Source organism: Sabethes cyaneus, chromosome 3, assembly GCF_943734655.1.
Source record: "Sabethes cyaneus chromosome 3, idSabCyanKW18_F2, whole genome shotgun sequence".
NCBI lineage: Eukaryota > Metazoa > Arthropoda > Insecta > Diptera > Culicidae > Sabethes > Sabethes cyaneus.
In genome coordinates this window covers 134,361,927-134,383,942 of record NC_071355.1, presented here as the reverse complement: position 1 = coordinate 134,383,942, position 22,016 = coordinate 134,361,927, and the positions used below count along the sequence as shown (strand labels likewise).

Sequence of the window (22,016 nt, the reverse complement as noted above, 5' to 3'; positions counted from 1 at the left end):
CTTTGTTTGACATGGGATAACAGTGTATTCATACAGTTAGATGTCGATATCTTACTTTTAAAGCCGAAGGAATATAACGGTATTAATTTGTTTTGTTCAATATGTGTAGATAATTTCCGTTTAATGCAAAAATTAACTATTTTCAAAATGACACATAACATTGACAAGGGTCTGTATGAAATAGCTAGATTCGGATCCTTGTTTGGTTTTAAGATGGGAATAATTTTTGTGTTTCTCCAATCCTCAGGGATAGTCCCGTCATTGGCCGTGACCTCCATTATTTCTATAATTCGAGATAGTAAGTGGAAGTTCATATTTTTTAAAATGTAAAATGAGATACCGTCTGTACCAGGAGTTGATGTGCTTTTCTTACTGTTTATTAGTTTTATAACTTCATGAATATTGATTTTTATTGAGTCATTAGTTGGTTTGGGGTAAAAGTCAATTTCTTCCGCTTGTGGGAAGTTGGTGTCCATAAACTGGGTTGCTACTGAGTGGTCATTTAAAAGGCTTACGTTATTTTTTGAAGGAAATCCTCCGCCTATTCTTTTAACGGTATTCCAGAGAGTTTTTTGGTCCATGTCTGGATTAATAGAGTCGATTAGCTCGTTCCAACTTTGTCTGGAAGCTGTCCTAATCATCCTTTTCAGTTTAGCTTTGGATTTCTTGAATTCAATGTAGTTTTCATATGTTTGATTTCGGTAGTATTTAATCAAGTGACTGTTTTTAATCTTGTGTTGTTCATTAATTTCCTTATTCCACCAAGGTTTAGGAATTCGATTGCTATTAGAACGATAGAATTTAGCCTTATTAATTTGTTCTCCCAAAACAGTTATAAGGTCAGCTCCGCAACTTATAGAAGAGGGGTGGAGGTTATTAATATTTTCGATTGCATGTGTTTTGTTTACACATTCAGTAGGAAAGTTATAATTTTTAGTGCCGTTTTGGATGCTGAATTTTATTATTTTATGGTTGCTAAAAATTTCATCGTGAATAACATTCCAGTCAATTTTACATGCTATTTCAGGAGAAGCGAAGGTAAGATCAATAACCGACGGTTGACTATCTGGAGGTTTAATAAGCGTAGCGGTACCGTCATTGAGCATGACTAGGTCTGTATTATCAAAAAGATTAGCAATCAGTTCACCTCGGGGACAGGTAGAACGTTGCGGATTCCAAGTTTGGTTATGTGCGTTAAAATCACCCGCAATTATTGTGTTTAAATTAAATTTTTCTATCTCATATATGATTTTATTTAATGGATCTCTTATTTCATGGTTTCGAATTGGCAATGGTGGTACATAAATAGATGTTATAATCATTGTTGGTTCTGTGTTTAAAGTTTTAATGGCTATTGCTTCTACTGGGTTGTGTTGTGGGAGTTTTACTATTTCAAACCTTAGTTCTTTTCTAATTAAAATTCCTACCCCACCGTATCCAGCGGGTCTTGAGTGCTTAATAAATGTATATCCCTTAAAATCAAAGTTTTCATTAGGTCTCATCCAAATTTCTTGTAATAGTGCGATATCGATTTTATTTTTTGAAAGGAAGTGTATAAGTAATTTACGTGTATCTGTGGGTCTGATGCTAGTAATGTTGTGTTGCATGATGTTTAAATTTTTGTATTTATCCATTGTTGGTTGAAAGAGGGATATGATCGTTATTTAACTGTATTACTTCCGGATTTAATAAGGATTGTATTTGGTCGCTTATGTCAATCAAGAAAATGTCAGAGTCTATTGAGTTTTTACGATGTTTATACTGTTCTGAATGTTTGATGATAGAAGAGTGTATTGTTTTGATCTTATGCATTAGAGTATTTAAATTTAGTTCTTTAAAAAGTTGTTCCTTTACCTGTTTAACGATGTTATCAAACTCTATTCTATCCAAGGAATCGTTTGTATGCGACCGTTGGTTAGTGGTGACGTTTGCTAAGGTTCGTTGGTACTGAAGCTGTGTGAAGTTGTTAAAATTTCGTGTTTGTGGTTCTGTTACGGGCTGTTGATCGGGGAGTTGTGGAAAATCTCTTATTGAATCGATTCTGTGTTGTACCCTCTGATATTTAGGGAACTTGTCTGCGGCTTCGAGAAACGTGAGCTTATCAGTCGCCATAGCATAGCGAATCTTATCTTGCCTGGCTCTTTCCGGGCAATCTCTGCTATTTGCTGGATGTGCACCAAAGCAATGCACGCACTTGGGTGTTGTAGTACATTCTTTATCACTATGATTGTGACCACAATTGACGCAACGGGGCTCTTTGGTTCGGCAAGCTTTGGATTTATGCCCGTATCTCCAACATAGGCTACACATTTTAAGCGGAAAAATATAATAGTCGACTTTTGTATCAATTCCAAAGATTGAAACTTGATCGGGGAGCGTTTGTCCTTCAACATAAATTTTAACAGTGTATGTGGGTACAAGGTTATCATCAATCTTTCTGCTTATACGTTCTATCTTTGTCACTTTCTTGTTTCCTGCGTTCATGTTTTCTAGGATTTCTGCTTCTGAAAGCGAAGGGGGTACATTTCGAATGACTCCGATTGTTTCTCTTAGCATGTTCGGGATATAGATTTGTAACTTAAATTCGTCTGTTAATATTTTTGAGTTTAGAAGAACTTCAGCGTCTCTGGGTTTATCAAATGATATTCTAAATCGTCCTTGTCCTGCTGCCTTTAATTCTTTGTATTTTTTTATACCGACTTTATATAAGATTTTTGCAAGTTCCATCGGGTGAATTGTTTTTGGGGTTGTTTTATTTTCGGTTTTGTTTTCATCTGGTAGTTTTTGTCTCTCAATAAAGAAAATGGTGCTGGTTGTATTTTTAATCCAGTTATCTTTGTATACTTTGTTTAATGATGGATTTGTGTTCTTTGTTTTCTGTAGTTGTTCTGTTGTATTGGAATTAATTTGGGTTTTGTGATTTTGTGAACTGGTTGATTGATTCGGAAAATCGTCTGTAATCATTTTATCTGTGATGTCCTCTTGAGATTTGGTATTCTTATCTGTTTTTTTCTCTTTTATCTTTTTGTTAGCCATATTTCTGTTCTTTTTATTTACAGTACCTTCAGACTCGTCATCGCTTATTTCATATCTACGACGTAAATTTCTTCTTTCTTTTTCTATGTTAATCCGAGAATCATCGAGCTGCTGGGGGTCCAGGCAGTCCTCAAATCCTCCAAAATCGCTATCTTCGCTATTCATACACTGTACACAACTTACACTAATGCTTACATAAGAAACTGAAGAAAACTAAGATAAGAGAATACAATATATCTAGTTGAAATATTTAAACGTTCGATTTAATATAACTTTTTCACATCCGCCAAACTTGTTGAAAATATTCGAAAATTTAGAAGCAAAAAACCACGTGTCGCGTAAAAGAAAAAATGGCCGATACTTTCCGATCTTTCCACTGCGAGGTTTTGAGCGAGAATGAAATCTATCAACGTTGTCTGATTATTATTGATCTGCAGTATCTGCACAAGTCAAATGTAAACAAGTTTGACATTTGTAGCACAGTACAAAGCAATAGAGTGACTATATACAGAGTGGCGACAAGTCATCCCAAATGTATGCAATGCGGTTTTTCCAAGGTTTTTCTTTCTCTTTCCTGCATACGCGTTGGATAGGTCGTCTGCTCGATTGGAATGACACTGACAGATAATTATCATTCCAATTTTGACAGTCACTCTACAAAGCAAAACAGAACATAACTAGAGTGACTATATACAGAGTGGCGACATGTCATCCCAAAAGTATGCAATGCTCTAGCAATGCTTGTTTTATTTCTCTTTCCTGCATACGCGTTGGATTGGTCGTCTGCTCGATTGGAATGACACTGACAGATAATTATCATTCCAATTTTGACATTGTCGCCACTCTATATACAGTTGACCCCCGTTCGTTTGAACGATTCCTCATGCAAACTAACGGGGTTAGTTTTTAATTTGGACAACTGGTAGCCCTAAATATGCTGGAACTTGTGTAAACTGGCTGCCCTACTCTTTGTTATTGTTTGGTGGTTTGATTCAGTTGGCAATTGCAAGCAGCGAATATTTCATTCTCCGATCGGATTTCTACCATAATCGATGGGAAAACGCAATGTGAAACAGATTAAGCACGTAGATCAGCACAAACGAATCATGTTTATGTGCATTGTCTGCATAAGCAAATGATGTCATATTGAGAATGACGTTTGAACCATTTTTAATTTGCACATCGTGCAAACCAACGGAGTTCAAATTAAAAAGTGTTCAGATTAAAAACGGTCAAACAAACGGGGGTCCACGGTATGGTCACTCTAAACATAACCTGTAAATATCCAGTGATGCCAGCGCCAATTCTTGTCTAGGGACTATGAGGTCTGTTGTTGCCACCTCCAAAAGTTTACTCTAGTCACAGTCAAACAGACATAACTCTTGGAAGAAAATCAACAAAAAATATCGTACCTCACATTTAGCCTGAACACTAGCACCATCTATGATCGACATTCCCAAATATCAAATAGCAACATGGGTATCTCTCGAAGTAGGAAGTATTTTTTATGGGGAATTCCCCTTTTTTCGTCAAAAAGTGCCACTTTGACCAAAACGGTGATATTCCCAACTAAGCCCAAATTTGAAATGACGGTTTAATCGCTACGAATAATGAAAAACGAGTGTTATGTCTGTTTGTCTGTGCTGTAGTGGTGAAGCAGAATAATACACTCAAAAAAATCAACACGTCAAGTTTACGTGAAAACATACACTCTTAAATGATTCTACCTGTAAATAGGTCGGATTTAGTTAAAGCTAGGTTGAAACTACTCAAACTGCCCGGAGTTTTATTAACCGGAGAGGTTATTAGAACCTGGACTAATCACTGACGCCAGAAAACGGAATATCACTGGAGGATTAAACCGAAGCCGACAAATTCGAATAAAAACCGACCGAGTACAAAATAGCGTCTTTATTGCTCTACTTATTCGTTGGAAGTGAAAGAATTTGATTTTTTCCTTCTCGCTTGTATACAGTGGACCCCCGTTCGTTTGTACGATTCCTCATGCAAACTAACGGGGTTAGCTTTTAATTTGAACAACTGGTAACCCTAAATATGCTGGAGCTTGTGTGAACTGGCTGCCCTGTTCTTTGTTATTGTTTTGGTGGTTTGATTCAGTTGGCAGTTGCAAGCAGCGAATATTTCATTCTCCGATCAGATTTCTACCATAATCGTTGGCAAAACGCATTGTGAAACAGATTAAACACGCTAGATCAGTACAAACAAATCGTGTTTATGTGCATTGTCTGCATAAGCAAATGATGTCATATTGAGAATGACATTTGAACCATTTTTAATTTGCACATCGTGCAAACCAACGGGGTTCAAATTAAAAAGTGTTCAGATCAAAAACGGTCAAACGAACGGGGGTCCACGGTATAGATAGTGTTAGTTAATAGACCGGTTGCGCGCGTAGGGGATTGCTAAATACTCCGCTCCAACACTCGAGAACCAATCAATCAAATGGAATCAAATTTGGCTTGTGGAGATTTTGGTGGCATGAATTTATTTCATGATGGTTTGAGACCCCTCACCCACTGGTAGTGGAATAAAGACTCTCATACAAATAAAATAAACATTTTTGTGTTACTCGAAAACTATTCTCGAACTCGAGAACTCGAGAAAAAACTCTTCCATAAAACAATAGTCAATAAGACTATTACAAATATTTTATAAAGTTTTTGTCCATACAAAAAACTACAAAAAGATAGAAAAAATTGCGATTTTTGTAAATTCTATTGTTTGGATTTCCATTTCTGTTTGATGTTAGACGCGTTAACACTCCGTACCCTCATTTTTCGAGCTCTTTAAGCTGTGGAGCCCACAGACAATTGATTTAAAAAAAATCGAATTGCATCCAACAAATTATTTTTTGCCCTCCGATTTTTAAAGCCAATTCCGAAAACTTTGAAAAAATTTGCAATGGCCTAATAAGACCACCAAACACTATCTATTGTAACACTACATAATTCCGGGCGAGACGGTCGTAGGCCGCGAGTGTTGCCGTCGACCCACCACCGGAAGCGCCGGCCACTGCGGGGGACAGCCCCCCGCAGAAATCATCTCTGTCTAGGTTTATTTGTTTTCCTATGTCTACTGACCTCTATTACTTTCCTTCAGTTGGGTCCGAACGAGAGACAGCGAGTAAGAAGAGGGTCATACCTGCGAAATGGTACTTTCCATTAAAAAGTTTATCGTGAAATGGTACATTCCGCTTAAGTACCAACTTTCGCGAAATGGTATTCGGTGAAATGTTATACAATCACGGCGAATATTGCTATTCGCTTTCTGGCTAAGCAAAGGGGCGAGTTGTTTTCTTCTTTACTGTGAGGAAAAATCGCAAATTTGTATGTTAAACTACCGATGCTTTTATAATTACGTAACCGATCGGTGTGAAAATTTGCATGTAGGAGTTTTTGGGGCCAGGGAAGGTTCTTATGATGGTTACACGGTGTTCAATATACCGTTATTAAAAAATAAAATAGGCCATTCAAACGGAAAATGCCAGTTGGTTTGAATGGCCATCCTACACCTCTGAACCAATTTTTAAAAAAATCGATCGACGAATTTTTGAGTTATGCCCTTTTGAAGTTTTAAAGGCCAGATTGCTCATATAAAGTAAATAAAAATCTTCAAAGACATTTCCAAAATGAACGTAAATCACAGCCGGTATCGATTTTTTAGGCAACATCTACCCATTGGCGACCATTTTAAGAGTTTTACGCTGTATTGGGACTAACCGGAAATGTTCCAGATTAAGTTGTCGCTATGGGAATTGGCCAGTATCGAACATGAACAATGGCTTATCATGCGACACCTCAAAATAAGCCAGAATTTGAAAACTAGATCAATCAAAGTCAGATCAAATACCTAGCGCCACGTTGGTTATATCTGGACAAGTTTCGGGGACTTCCGGGAACATCCAGACAAGTGGCCAGTTTCATCCATGAACAAAAACTTATTGTGCGACACCTTAAATCACACCAGAATTCAATAACTAGATTAATGGAAGCCAAATCTGCTATCTAAGGTTAGGTTTGGTCATATCTGGACAAGTTTGGGGTCTCTGGGCACCCTTAGAGAAGTCAATAACACAATGCGGTACTTTTTTAATAATAAAGACATGTTCGGAATTGACCATTGTGGTTCTAGGTACTCAATTTGGCTTACTTGGATCCAATTTAAAAGTTTTAGTGTGATTTAAGGTATCGTATGATGAGTTTTTGTTCATGTTCGAAACTGGTCATTATCTAGGGGTTTCCGGAGTCCCCCAAACATGTCCAGATATGACCAAACTTGATCCTAGATAGCGGATTTGGCTTCCATTGAACTAGTTATTGAATTCAAGTGTGATTTAAGGTGTCGCATCATAAGTTTATGATCATGGACGAAACTGGATACTTGACTGGGTGTTCCCGGAAGTCCCCGGAACTTGTCCAGATATAACCAACGTGGCGCTAGTAGTTGATCTGACTTTGATTGATCTAGTTTTCAAATTCTGGCGTAATTTGAGGTGTCGCATGATAAGCCATTGTTCATGTTCGATACTGGCCAATTCCCATAGCGATAACTTAATCCGCAACATTTCCGGTTAGTCCCAATACAGCGTAAAACTTTAAAAAGGTCACTAATGGGTATATGTTGCCTAAAAAATCAATACTGGCTGTGATTTACGTTCATTTTGGAAGTGTCTTTGAAGATTTTTATTTATTTTATATGAGCAATCTACCCTTTAAAACTTCAAAAGGGCGTAACTCAAAAATTCATCGATCGATTTTTTTAAAAATTGGTTCAGAGGTGTAGGATGGCAATTCAAACCAACTGGCATTTTCAGTTTAAATGGCCTATTTTATTTTTTAATAACGGTATTTTGAACACCGTGGGTTAGAGACCCCTCTCCCCACTGAGAGGGGGGCTCCCATACACATTTACACCTATAAAAATGGATTTCTGTCCGTATGTTCCTTATAGAATCGAAAACTACCTAACCGATCCGCGTGGAAATTTGCAAGTAGGGGTTAGAGACCCCTCCACCCATTAATAGGGGGGCTGCCACACAAATGAAACACAAATTTCTGTGTCTGTCCGTATGTTCTTTATAGAATCAAAAACTACTGAACCGATCGGCGTGAAAATTTGCATTTAGGGGTTTTTGGGGCCGGGGAAGGTTCTTATGATGGTAAGAGACTCCTCCTTCACTAAGAGAGGGGGGGGGGCTCCTATTCAAATGAAACATAAATTTCTGCATAACTTGAGAACTAATCGAGCAAATGGAATCAAATTTGGCATGAGGGTGTTTTTGGAGGCAGGATTTTTTTCTATAGTGAATTGAGAGTCTTAACCTCTTTAGGAAGGGAATTATGACCCCTCCCCCTTTTAAGAGGATTGGCTTCCATGCAAATGAAATACAAATTTCCTCATAACTCGAGAACTAATCAATCAAATGGAACCTAATTTGGCATGCGGGAGTTTTTGGAGGCAAGATTTTTTTCTATGATGAATTAGGACCACTTCCCTTTTTGGGAGGGGGGGGGGGCTCCCATACAAATGGAATACAAATTTTCTAATAACTCCAGAACTAATCAGGCAAATGGAACCAAATTTGGCATGTGGGTGTTTTTGGAGGCAAATTTTTTCTATGGTGAGTTGAGACCCCTCCCCTCTTTAGAAGGGAAATTATGACCCCTGCCACCTATAAGAGGGGGGATCCCATACAAAAGAAATACAAATTTCTGCATAACTCGAGAACTAATCAAGCAAATGGAACCAAATTTGACATCTGGGGAATTTTAGCATTGCCAAACATGCATTTTTAAAAAATAAGTGGTTTTGCATGGACGATGAAATTAACACTAGTGTCTTTTCTGTTTGCCTGTGGTTCAATGATCCATTTTTATTTTCTATAAAAACGTCAATGATGGTCGCATGCATTTTCAATGAGCGCATTCACACGAGTGCCTTGAGCTTTGACGCGTGATGTGACGTTCCGGACACGTGTGAATGCGCGCATTGAAAATGCATGCGACCATCACTGACGCTCCATTACGATACGTTGCCGATGATGTTCGCTGACGGTCCGTGTGATTTCAGCTACAACCCTCGTGTGCTAATTGCACATCCTCTAGTCGCACCGTCTTTTAACTGCACTTTCGCTAGTTGCACGATCGTGCAACTAAAAAGCAGTTATCTGCCAAACTACACGTGGTTTCTTAGGTGGTTGCTATAAACAAAAATGCAGCGTTGCCGAATCCAAACTCTGTATCTCTGCAATACGTAGATACCTTACAAACAAATTCATGCAAATTTTGCTAAACTTTAGCTAATTGAACACATATTCATAAAACTTTTAGTTCGCTTGTAAAAATTTAAATGTTTTTCCTAAAATTTAACGTCCGCGTGAATGCATGCGAAGAGTTCTTTACAGTGATAACGCATCACGTTTTATAATAAATTTTGGCAATTAACGTGCAATTAAAAAATGAAATTCGTTAATCGCATCGCCTCATTCGTGTAATTAGCGAACGAGTGCTGTATAAGGTTTTGCAAGGTGACGTCACGAATGAACGCGATTCACCATTACCAATTGTTAGACGAATTTTGCAAACGCAATATGATTAAATTGGAGTTAAACGTCTTAAAAGCGTATTGTCCAGCAGTATCGTCTTTCAAACTTCTTGTAAAGGCAGTTTTTGTGCTTTTTTGACTTTCTGGTAAAGCATTAAGTAATACAGGCCGGACTCGATTATCCGGGAATTCGATTAACCGGGGATTCGATTATCCGGGGACTCGATTATCCGGGTAAAAAAATTATTTTTTTTCGATGATTTATTTTAAACCTTAATGTTATAGTTTTCATGCTACATGATGATTTTTACTTGACAAGTAAAAGCTACAAAATTCCTTTCTTATATCCCTTTTATCGGCGAACAAAACAAAAATAAATCCTGTGATAATGAAATCAATTTTTTTAATTAAAAATCATCATCATCATCATGATCATCACCGTTTTTGGGAACTGTCCTACCGTCTGCTCATTCGATGTGAGGTTATGAACCCATTAGTGATTTGTAATTTCGAGAGGCTTGTCGAACTTCAATTTCAAAGTAGATTCATGACTTTATATTTCGATTACATGACTCAAGATATCAGCCCTTCTTCATACACTTCATCATGTCGCGTCGCAAGATACTTCTGATTCTGCTATATTCTTCGATATCACCATGAAAGAAGACATAATTTGTATCCCGGATCAAATTCGTGCACTTGAGATCCCTAAGATTTTCTTCAATAAATTCGTAAACGTTAGTATAAATAAATATAAGATAAAATGTGTTTTACTGATGGATCTAAGCATGAGTCCACTGGCTTCGGTGTCTTCCATGAAAATGTTACTGCTTCATACAAACTCGATGCTCCTGCTTCTGTGTACGTGGCAGAATTGGCCGCAATTCACCACGCTCTAGGGATTATCGAAACCATGCCCATAGACCACTATTTTATCTTTACAAATAGCCTCAGTGCTATTGAGGCCCTTCGCTCAATGAAGCCTGCAAAGCACTCTCCGTATTTCTTGGGGAAAATACGAGAGCTTTCAAAAACGTTGTCAGGGAAAAAATACCAGGTTACCTTAGCGTGGGTCGCCTCTCACTGTTCCATTTCGGGCAATGAAAGGGCTGACTCATTAGCCAAGGTGGGCGCAACCTAGGGCGAAATTTGTTATAGACCAATTGCCTATAATGAATTTTTTAGCATTTTGCGCCAGAGAGCGCTCGTCAGCTGGCAATCCTCATGGAATCGTAGGTATGGTATCGACGAAAGCGTGGTTCGAGGGGTTGGATATGGGTCGAGACTTCATTCGTTTGATATCCAGGCTCATGTCCAATCACTATACGTTAAACTCGCATCTCTACCGAATAGGACTTGCAGAAAGCAACCACTGCGTTTGTGGCGATGGCTATCACGACATCGAGCATACTATATGGTCGTGTTCCGAATTTTGTGATGTCAGGTCCCAGCTAACAAATTCCCTTCGGGCCCGAGGAAGACAACCAAACGTGCCGGTGCGAGACATTCTGGCAAGCAGGGATCTTCAATACATGACTCTGGTTTATAACTTTCTAAAAAAAAAGTGATTTAAGAATTTAATACGCTTTTGTGTAATTCGCAGACCAACCGTCCCAACGATTCCCTCGTACCAATGCCACCCCGATGAAGACACATTAACTGTGGCCCTTACCCACGAAGTACGCTAAACAGCACCTTATCTATTGGACCCTGCCCATCGCAAATAAAAGAAAACAATAATGAGCTTCGAACCCTTGAACCTATCCCTCCTCGTCCTCCCAGCTTTGGAAGTAATTAAACCATACTAACCCCAGTGAATCGGGTGTAACGATCGTACCCTCTAACATAGTACATAAGCATTGTTGATCATGTATAAAAATTAGACATTATAAAAAAAAAGTTGGCTCCTTAAAGCTACCGCATACGAGCCTGAACAAATAAATGACATGATAAAAAAATCATGATCATCATCATCATCATCATCATCATCATGGTAATCATTAATAAAAAAATTGCAAAAAAGGTTTCTTATGACTTTAGGGGAGATTGATCAATAATAAAAAAAATCATTTATAACACCTAAATATTCAAAATCATAACACACAAAAAATAATTTTGTACCAAAAAAATCATCAGTGGAAAAAATCGTAAGAAAGGAATTTTCTGACTTTTGGGAAGATAGATCAATAATAAATAAAACATTTATGATACCTAAAAGTCAAAAAACTTGATATTTCAAAAAAAATTGTTCTAAAAATAATGATTCGATTATCCGGGCTGACAATAAAAATGAACACCCGGATAATCGAGTCCGGGCTGTATTCACTTTCATCATGTTGTAAACCCACATTCTAATTACATGTAAACAAACCACCGATAGACGTCAAAGAAGTGAGGTTATGTTCGCCCGTGCAAAACTCTTTTGAGATCGCTGACAGCTACCATACGCACACTATGCCGCGTATACGTACAGGCGATTTGTTGCTGCTGCTGTTGGTTTTTCCATGACGTTTTTCAAACTGGGGGAAAACAAACCACCAACACAACTGCAAATTAGCAAGCCCTATAAGGTTTTGCACGGGCGAGCATAACCTCACTTCTTTGACGTCTACCAGTGGTTTGTTTACATGGACTTAGAAAGTGGGTTAACATGTTGAAAGTGAATATTGCTTAAGGCCTTAACGGCAAGCCAGAAAAGCACAAAAACTGCCATTCCGAGTAGTTTGGAGGGCGACACTGCTGCACAATACGCTTTCAAAACGTTTAACTTCAATTTATGCATATCGTGTTTACCTAACAAATAGTAAACAAACCACGAGTGGATGTCAGATGGGTGAATTTCGTTCATTCCGGTTCATTCGTGACGTCACCTTGCAAAACCTTATAATCGACGTACGGCATTCGGTTTTATTCTTGTTATTGTTATTGTTGTTGAAGTTGAAAACCGTAATAAGCGACGTGCAACATTCTGTTTTATTCTTGTTCTGCGTGTCGCAACTACCTCGCACGTGGTGCGCTGTGTTCGCACATTGATGCGCTATACAGCGCAACACATGCGACGTAGTTACGACACACAGAACAAGAATAAAACCGAATGTCGCACGTCGATTATTACGGTTTTTAACTACCACAGCAATATTATTTTGTTAGCTAATTAGCTAATCATTTCAAATAAATGCAAATAAACTCACCAGTATTGCTATGTATCTCTCGATTGGCACTGATTTCAAAGATGTTTAGGGGTTGATGGTTTTGTTGTTCTTCTACAGTTTCTGAATCCAATGTAGTGCACTGTTTTTCGTGGAAATAATCCATCTTTTCTGGTATAGTAAAAGTATCAACCAGATCATGAGTGACATTTTCAATTTGATCCTTTTCTTTTTCTTCTTTGGCCATTTCTAGTGATTCAAGAGCATCAATGATTTTGTTATCAACTGCTTGTTCACCGATATGGTCACTCTCGTTATCATTGCTTTCCTGATGTATCTTGTCGTGATATTCATCGAATGTATCATTGTTGAAAGGATGACTGCTAGCCAAAAAATCTTTATTCTGTTCAGAAAGATGCTGTATTATTTTGTGTTCTAATGAAACTGCTTTCACTGAATTAGACAAATTGATGTCACAAACATTCTTAGGTTGAAAATTGTTCGACGTGTCAGTTGAATTGAAATCATCTTGTCCATCTACATCCGTTTCAGGCCCCAAATCGCCATGGAACTGGTGGTCTAGTTCACTTTTGATGGGGCTGACTTGTTGCTCATCATGGGATTCATGAGTTATCGCTATTGATGATAACTTTGCCTGTAATAATAAAGAAAATGTACATTTTGTACGTTTACTCAAATCACCAGTTTTCGTTTCTGAATCACAAATAAAATTTGCATATTCGCTAATATTCTTACGAAGAAGATATGTTCAATAAAATATAGAGCACAGTTGATAGCACAGAAACAATATCCATACTCGAAACTGTGGTCATGCAAATTTTGACCTATTTCTTTAGAAAAGAAAAAAACTATCTCCACCCCCACCTTCCAGCTACACCGCCGAGCACAGAGAACAGACTTCCAAGCAGAAGGTCCCAGTTGGATTAAACGTATGTCAAATTAACAAGAAGCAAGTGTCAGGAAACAAGTGACTCGATAATGGCCAAATAGCTGTCCGTTTTACCCCCGCGAAAAAAGTAATTTTTTAATACTCAAAATATACATTGAAAAACATGTTTTGTTTAATAATTTACTAACTGTTTTAAAAAGCAATATATTGAAATAAAATATATTGCATTTTGGGTTTAAAAATCACTAGTTCTCCGAATTATATTGGGCATTCCAGACTGTCAACAATGTCAATTGGGAATGTGAAATCGAAAGACTGTGGTTTGAACTGATCGTTTCATGATGTCACCAGAAAATTGGGGGTATTAGTAATTGTCCACTTTCAGGTGTGAATTTCCCCCTGGTAAATCAGTCAATAGCCAACTTGAGTCACAAAGAGCCGAAATTAGACTTCTAGTGTACTGTAAAACGAGGCGAATAGAAACAGAACTTTCCACAGTTAGAAAATAGAAATGTCACTGCTAGTCTACGAATTTCTTTGAAAAGCATTCGAACATACTTTTCTTATCAATTTGATACTAAACGAGTTTCACCAAAATATTTTTGTATTCGGAAAATTGCTTAAAATTTAATAGGTGTTAACATAGCAACAATCGGCTAATAGGTTGCGATGAAACAGTAACAACTCTGCTAGGTTACGTGTATGTTATAGAAATCACAATTTAGATTTTTTCATTCTAATTCCACCTTTCATCCTGTTCGGAAGCTACAATAAACGTTCAATATTTAAAGCCAGAGTTTCAATTCCGGTACCTAGCTGCAATAGGTTATGGGCACCACCGCTAAAGACCTGGTGACTGGAATTCTTCCTTTTCACGGAAATGGAGAGAATTATTTGAACTGGAGCTACAGAGTCAAGCTTTATCTCGAAGCAGCAGGAGTTTCAGACGTTCTTACTGGAGTCGTTCCGGAAGCACCGCCTGAAAAGGCTAAATTCGAAGAGAGAGAGATCGGAAGGCAAAATCTCTACTGGTGAGTTGTCTTGCCGATGATTGCTTGGAAATCGTGCGTGAGAAGGGAACCACGAGTGAAATGTGGCAAAGTCTCGAAACTCAATTTGCAAAGAAGTCTGTCGCAAGTCAAACGTTAATCAGAAAACAGCTGGCACGTTTGCGAATGAAGGACGGCTCTGGGATGAGGAATCACCTTCTGGAGTTTGACGGACTATTTCGAAAACTAAAAACAGCTGGGGCTACACTAACTACACAGATCTGGTGGCTCAACTATTTTTAACCTTACCGGATTCCCTCGATCCACTCGTAACGGCACTGGAAAACATGAAAGACCAGGTTTTTACACTTGAATATGTCAAAGAGCGATTGCCGGCTCATGACATGAAGAATTCAGACCGACAAGAAGAAGCTGTAGAGGACAAATCAGCGGCGTTTTCTAGCAACATCCAGAAGAAAATGCAGAAATTTGCATGAAATGTCACAAATGCGGAAAACGTGGACACATGAAAAAGGATTGCCGTAGTGGTGAGGCCAACTGCGTTAAGAAAAGTTCGGTGAGCTTCATGGCTGACGTTGAAAAAGGTGATAGACAGAAAAGAGGAAAATTTTTCTTCAAACTGGATTCGGGTTGCAGTGTCCATTTGGTATGCGAAAAATCCATTTTTTCATCGCTCAATAGACTGAAAAATCCCATTAACATCAAAGTAGAAAAGAGGGACAAGCAATGAGAGCTGAAGAGATTGGATTGATCGATGCTTTTAGTAACAAAGGAGTGCTGTTCAATATGAAGGACGTCTTGTATGTTCTGATCTGCGCGAGAACTTGATATTTGTGAAGAAGATGGCCAAAGCTGGTATCAACGTGCTTTTTTTGGCAATTTGGCTATACTGAAAAAGAATGGTGAAATATTGGCGACTGGCGAAAAGGCATGCAAAAGGGTGTTGAAGGAAAGGCACTACAAATTGGTTTCTGTGATATCTGTGTCCAAGGTAAACAATGCCGCGAACCTTTTGATTGAAGGTAAGACGGCCACTTGAGCGAATTCATTCGGATAGCTGTGGGCCAATAGAACCAGCAGCATGGGATGGCTCTCATTACATTCTGACTTTTATCGATGATTACACTCATTTTGCGATGATATATCCACTGAAAAAGAAATGTGAAGTCTTCGACAAGTTTCTGGAATATGAAGCTACCGTAACCGCAATGTTTGATAAACCAATTTCGAAGTTGACTGTGGACCAAGGACGAGAATACTGCTCAACCAATCAAATGATGTACTACAAAAGCAAAGGTATACAATTGGAAACGCCGGTGGCATATACCCCTCAACAAAATGGTGTGACGGAAAGGTTCAACAGGACACTGATTGAAAAGGTTCGCTCCATTCTCATTGAGTCTATGGTGCCAAAAAGCTTGTGGCCTGAAGCAGCATTAGCATCGGTTTTTTTTTTTTACCCTCCTCTGACCCCCACACCAAAGAGCTCTCAATGAGAACCCCCTGGTAGTGGACACATACAAAAAAATAAAATATAAGAAAATAACAACGCGGAGTATTTAGCTAAACAAAAAAACAAAGTGAGATCCCAATGGAACTTAGTTCCTTCGAAGGGATTCACGTAAAACTGTAAAACAAAAAAAAAAAGAAAAAAAAAGCATATAGCTTTATAGTGAAGTCGTTTGTGGCGCAGATAAGTTACTTAAACTACTATATAATCGAGATGCAGGGAAAAAACTAGCAGAAGCCAGAAAAAACCTACATACATAAATGGTTGACACGTTAAATAATATACTCGTTTACCTTCCTTATTATATACTGTTTTAGCTTGCTTTTCATAAGGACACTACTTCTTATTGTTTTTATTTCATTTGGAAGCAAATTGTACTTTGATGGACCATAATTAGTGATACGTTGTAGACCCAAGTTGGTAGATGCTCTGCTTCTTAATAACTCATTCGAATGTCTAGTATAGGGATAGTTTCGCCTGGTCGTAAATATAATATTACTACGGAAAGTCCGGTCATGTGAGGCATTATGTACAAACATGATAGTTTGAGAGTCGCGCAATCCTAAGATGGGTATAATTTTATGATCTAAGCTTGTATAAAGCGAATACGTCGAGAATAAATGCGGTAAATTGAAAATTATTTTTATACATCTGTTTTGCAACGTTTGAACCTTTTTAAGTTTTGATTTAGCAGCGTGACCCCAGACAATGACTAAATACTGAAATATAGAGTGGATACACGCATAATAAAATTTTAGTAATGATTTATGCGGCACGAAGCAGCGTACTCTTTTCATAAGCCCACATAACGACGAAACTTTGCTGGATACATGCTTAATATGTGTGCCCCAGGAAAGACAAGAGTCTATATGCAGTCCTAAGTACTTAAAACACAACTTTTTCAATACTCAAATTGCCGACGAGCGGATCAGGATGTTGACAGATTTTTTTCCGCGACGAGTGAAAAAGCATGTATTTTGTTTTCGATAGGTTCAACGAGAGTTGATTACCATTAAAAAATTCAATAAGAGTTGATAAATCCGATTCTATGTCTTTTACTATGGACTGAACATTAGCGCGAGGGTAAAACAATGCCGTATCGTCCGCAAACAGTTTAGGTATGCCTTGAAGTTGTAAGTTTCCAATATCATTAATGAAGACCAAAAACAATAGAGGACCTATGTTACTACCTTGCGGAACTCCAATATCAATCGATCGTAAAGTGCTATGAACACCGTTAATAGCAACAAATTGTTTCCGGTTTGTTAGATAGTTTTTTATCAAGTCATTAGCGACTCCTCTAACTCCATATCGCTCAAGTTTTTTTAAAAGAATTTCATGGTTTATGGTGTCAAATGCTTTTTTAAGATCGATAAATAAACCACCTACGATTTTTTTGTCGTCAATTTCTTCTATCAACTCATCAACAAGCTCTATGATGGCGGTTGATGTTCCACAGCCTTCCCGGAAACTGATAATGTTGAAATAGGGCGATAGTTAGAGGGATCAAAAGTATCACCAGATTTAAATACAGGCGAGACTTTTGCAATTTTAAAGATGTCAGGATAAGCCCCGGTTTCTATTATTCTGTTGAAAAGCTTCGCGATTATCTCGGAAAATGGACGTACGTTGGCTTTTATCAAGTCTGCTGGTAGATTATCATGCCCTCTACTTTTTTTTCACATCAAGTTGATTTATCAGTATTGTGACTTCGTTCACGCTAGCGGGTCTCAGAAAGATAGAGTTACTAACACACTTTAAGGGTTTCAGACAATCGAAGCTAGACTTTGGGAGTTTACCGGCCAGGTTATTTCCAATAGTAGCAAAATAGTTATTAAACAATTCAGCAACTTCGCGATCAGAGTCTAAGACTTTTCCGTCAATTCGCAATTTTATTTGATCACTAGTTTTTGAACGTCCAAAAATTTCGTTCAACTTTTTCCAAACATTAGAATGATTAGAACTTTCTAATTAGAACTTTCTAACTAGAACTTAGAACGGTTTATTTCTTGAATAGAAGTCCGACATCGGTATTACCAGTTGGCGTCACTCCGGTTGAACAATGGCTAGGCGTAAAACCCAGTTTGGATAAAGTACGGATTTTTGGCTGTAAAGCATTTGCCTGGATTCTTGGACAGCAACGAATGAAGTTGGACCCGAAAAGTCGTGAGATGATCATGATTGGATATGCTCCAAATGGCTATCGACTTTGGAATCGAGGCACTCGAAAGGTAGTCATTGCTCGTCAAGTTTGAAGAGTCTTCTTTTCCATATGCTGCCTCGGTGGAAGATGAAGCAGATGTTCCGTTTTTGGTTCATTTCTCGTTCGAGCAAGAGGGGGAAGATACACAGCCCTGTGATGAAATTGTTGCCGAAGAGATGAACCAGCAAATCGCAAGTAGTGAATCAGAATTTGATAGTGCACCATCAGACACAGAAGAAGACGACGCGCTCCCTTCGCAATCAGGAAGACACGTGACTCAATGAGAAACGTCGTCAAGGCACAGCGAACGGGAGCGCAGGCTTCCCGGTAAGTTGTTTGATTATTTTACCGGATTTAGAGCAACTGCTGGCGATTCACTTTTCTCAGATGTATCGGAAACATATCATGAGGTTCAACATCATCCAGATCGGGATTAAAAATCATTTTAAAAGTTGCTAATTACTTTTCGATACAGTCCTTATCTGGCATACTCGAAGATCCAATTGATCCAATTGAAGAATGCAAAAGACCCAGTGACAATTTTTGAAGACAATCAGGGGAGCATCCATATGGCTAAAACTGCGAGTCAAATGATAAAAAACTGGTTAAAGTGACTATAATCTAAACAAAGACAAAGACAAAGGCCTCAAGAAACTTTCTAAGATGATTGGATTATCAGATTGAGAGGGGGTGTAAACATAGCAACAATCGGCTAATAGGTTGCGATGAAACAGTAACAACTCTGTTAGGTTACGTGTATGTTATAGAAATCAAAATTTAGATTTTTTCATTCCAATTCCACCTTTCATCCTGTTCGGAAACTTCAATAAACGTTCAATATTTAAAGCCAGAGTTTCAATTCCGGTACCTAGTTCCAATAATAGGAAATTCACAAAATAAAGCTTCAAGTTTCAAGTGTTCATGAGTGTCCAAAAACTTTAACTGTAAAAACCATTATAGTACCTTCAAGAAATTTCCACGTAATTAAATTGGCGATAAATAGGTTTAGCTCGTGTTCTACAGTGGAATTGCGTATGTCCGTTATTTATAGTTATTTATCTTCTTATATATTTATGTTTTAGTACAAAACTTAATTCGCTCTTTAGTGGGTGAATAGAAACAATGTCCTTGCGGAAATTGTTTGCGAAAAGTAATTGAAAATTATCATTAATGGCACTCTTTTGATGTAATCGATGTCAAAAATGGTTCTCGTATATTTTCAGCTGGAACGAGACTGCGGGGCGCGCAGCGAGCAAGATGGATCGATCAAGTGGAAGGCGACCTGCGGACCCTACGCAGACTACGTGGCTAGCGAATTGCGGCCATGGACAGAGTGGAATGGAGACGACTTCTTCGTACAGCAGAGGAAACCACGGCCTGGAGCTGATTAAACAACAACAAGATATTTTCAGCTAAACTATTGTCAGAAGCTACACTACAAATCAAGCAGTCAAAAGTTTCACAAAAAATCGAACCCGCAAATTCTCGTCACTGGAGATATTTTAGAATACAAAAATTTCTTCATGCACCAAGCGGCTAAGCTGTACTACATCAGCCCCTCAGTGATTCACCGACATCCAAAAAAAGAGAAACGCCGTAAAACTGTAAAGCGAGAAAAATAAAGATAGCTACAATACAATTATAGAGACACAAACGAAGATATCATTGCTACCAGGACTAAGCGTTAAACAAATTTAACGGAAACGAAGAAATCCCGAAGAATCCCTAGGGGATAGAAATTATCGATGCAGCATTAATTTCGTCTAAGAAAATTGCCAGAGCATATCCGTTTTTTAAATACCCGCACAAAAAAATCGGATTACTCTCGTTTTTGGTATCTACAAATGTTTTACCGGTTATTTCGAATTTAGCCCCAATTAACTCAATATCCATAAGCTACGTGTATTTGTTATACAGAAGAAATTGCGTTATAGAAATATTGTGGTATTCGCTTTATAGAAATCCGCGTTCTACAAATCCACTTTATAGAAATCTTTACTGTATATACATAGATAACATTTATATTATAGTAATCAAATTTACTCCAAAACTTACCTCATTTTCAAAGACGCTATTAGTACTATTTTTATCACACGCAGCTTCCATTTCACTTAGCCAGGTTGCCTTCGCTATTAACTTCGGGTCTTTGAAAAATACTATTACAACAGTAATATTATCCGTCGTTCCTTTTTTTGCTCGTTCTATTAATTCATCTGCAACAAAATCGGCACAACCTGTAAAAAATAGATCTTGTTTTAGGTGAAGCTATATAGGTCTGGGATATTATTTGTTATCAAATAAATCTGAATCAGAGAGTGTTCTCAGGCATTTGAGATGTAAGCAAGAGACAGGTATCCATTCAGGAACAAATTTTTCGGGAGTTCTTGGATAAAATTTCAAATTAAAATCGCCTAATATACCGTGCAAGCACCATATTCAAAATAGTGCCTAATTCCGGACAGTTGCTAATTTTTCATAAATATTGACGAAATTCTAGCTTTTAAACAATTTAATCACTACATATGATGATTTCATATTATTAAAATGGTTTAAATAGCTAGAGTTCTGTCAATATTTAAGAAAAATTTGCAACTGTTCAGAATTAAATGAGCTAGCAATAAATGAGATTTAAAGTGCAATTTTAACCTACTGAATAATTTTGCAGAACATTTGAAAGCAATAAAGAAGTCGTGTGCAAATTTTTTACGCAGAATTGATTTTAAAGTGGTTTCTTTAAACAAATCATTCATTTTCGCAATCAGTAAGAGATAGATAGTTACTATATGCAGCAAAGAAGCTTATATTAGTGTGTTCTACAATTTTTGTGGAGAAACTATATTTTTTTGGGCGCATTTGAAAAAAACAAAAATTCGTGTCAGAAAATATGCTATATTTTATTAGTAAACTGCTCTAAAGAAGTACCCGTTGAAAAATTACACATTTTTACGCTAGAGTAAATTATCGCGTTTTTGAGGTTCTTTGTGAAATTTTGCAGATATATTCGCCGTGCTAAAACCTCTCGTTTGATACTAAAATAATTGAAACTAGATAAATTATCTTAGTTAAAATCACTATAAATTGTTGTTAATTTTGATGTGTTGTACACGATTGCTCATAACTTTCAAATTATACGTCCAATCAAAAAACAATTCAATAGTGATCCATACGGCTATATCACCTTTCAAATGAGACTAATAGCGCATAAATCGGTTTGGCCATCTCTGAGAAACAGGTGTTCATTTGTACCTAGTCAAAACAGGTTTTTTAAGGGTAACTATTAAACTACTTGTCCGTTTTCGATAAAAGTTAGCAAAATGTATAGTAATTGTAAGAGCTTTCGTTTGGTACTGAGGTCGTTAAAATTGGTTGCGTGGTTCCGGAGAAAACCGTGTCACATAGGTTTCAGATTTTTGCTCATAACTTTTAAACGAAAAATCAGATCACGGAACAATTTAATATTGATATACTAGGCAATAATACCTTTCAAACAAAAGTAATAGCGGTCGAATCGGTTCAGCCATCTCCGAGTAACAGGCGTTAGAAAATTCAGAGCGCATACACACACATACACATACACAGACAGACACACACACACACACACACACACACACACACACACACACACACACACACA

The 22,016-nt window shown here is 37.6% G+C and overlaps 1 protein-coding gene across 1 annotated transcript in view; it reads right to left on the bottom strand.

The window, feature by feature from the left end:
• Nucleotides 1-22,016, bottom strand: part of LOC128743811 (serine-rich adhesin for platelets-like) — a 202,740-nt gene that overhangs the window by 70,600 nt on the left and 110,124 nt on the right. Inside the window, exons 8-9 of the mRNA XM_053840484.1 lie at nucleotides 20,438-20,616; nucleotides 12,792-13,404 (exon numbers count right to left, since the gene is read on the bottom strand). Coding sequence (XP_053696459.1) covers nucleotides 12,792-13,404; nucleotides 20,438-20,616 — 792 coding nt within the window. The remainder of the gene's footprint in view (nucleotides 1-12,791; nucleotides 13,405-20,437; nucleotides 20,617-22,016) is intronic.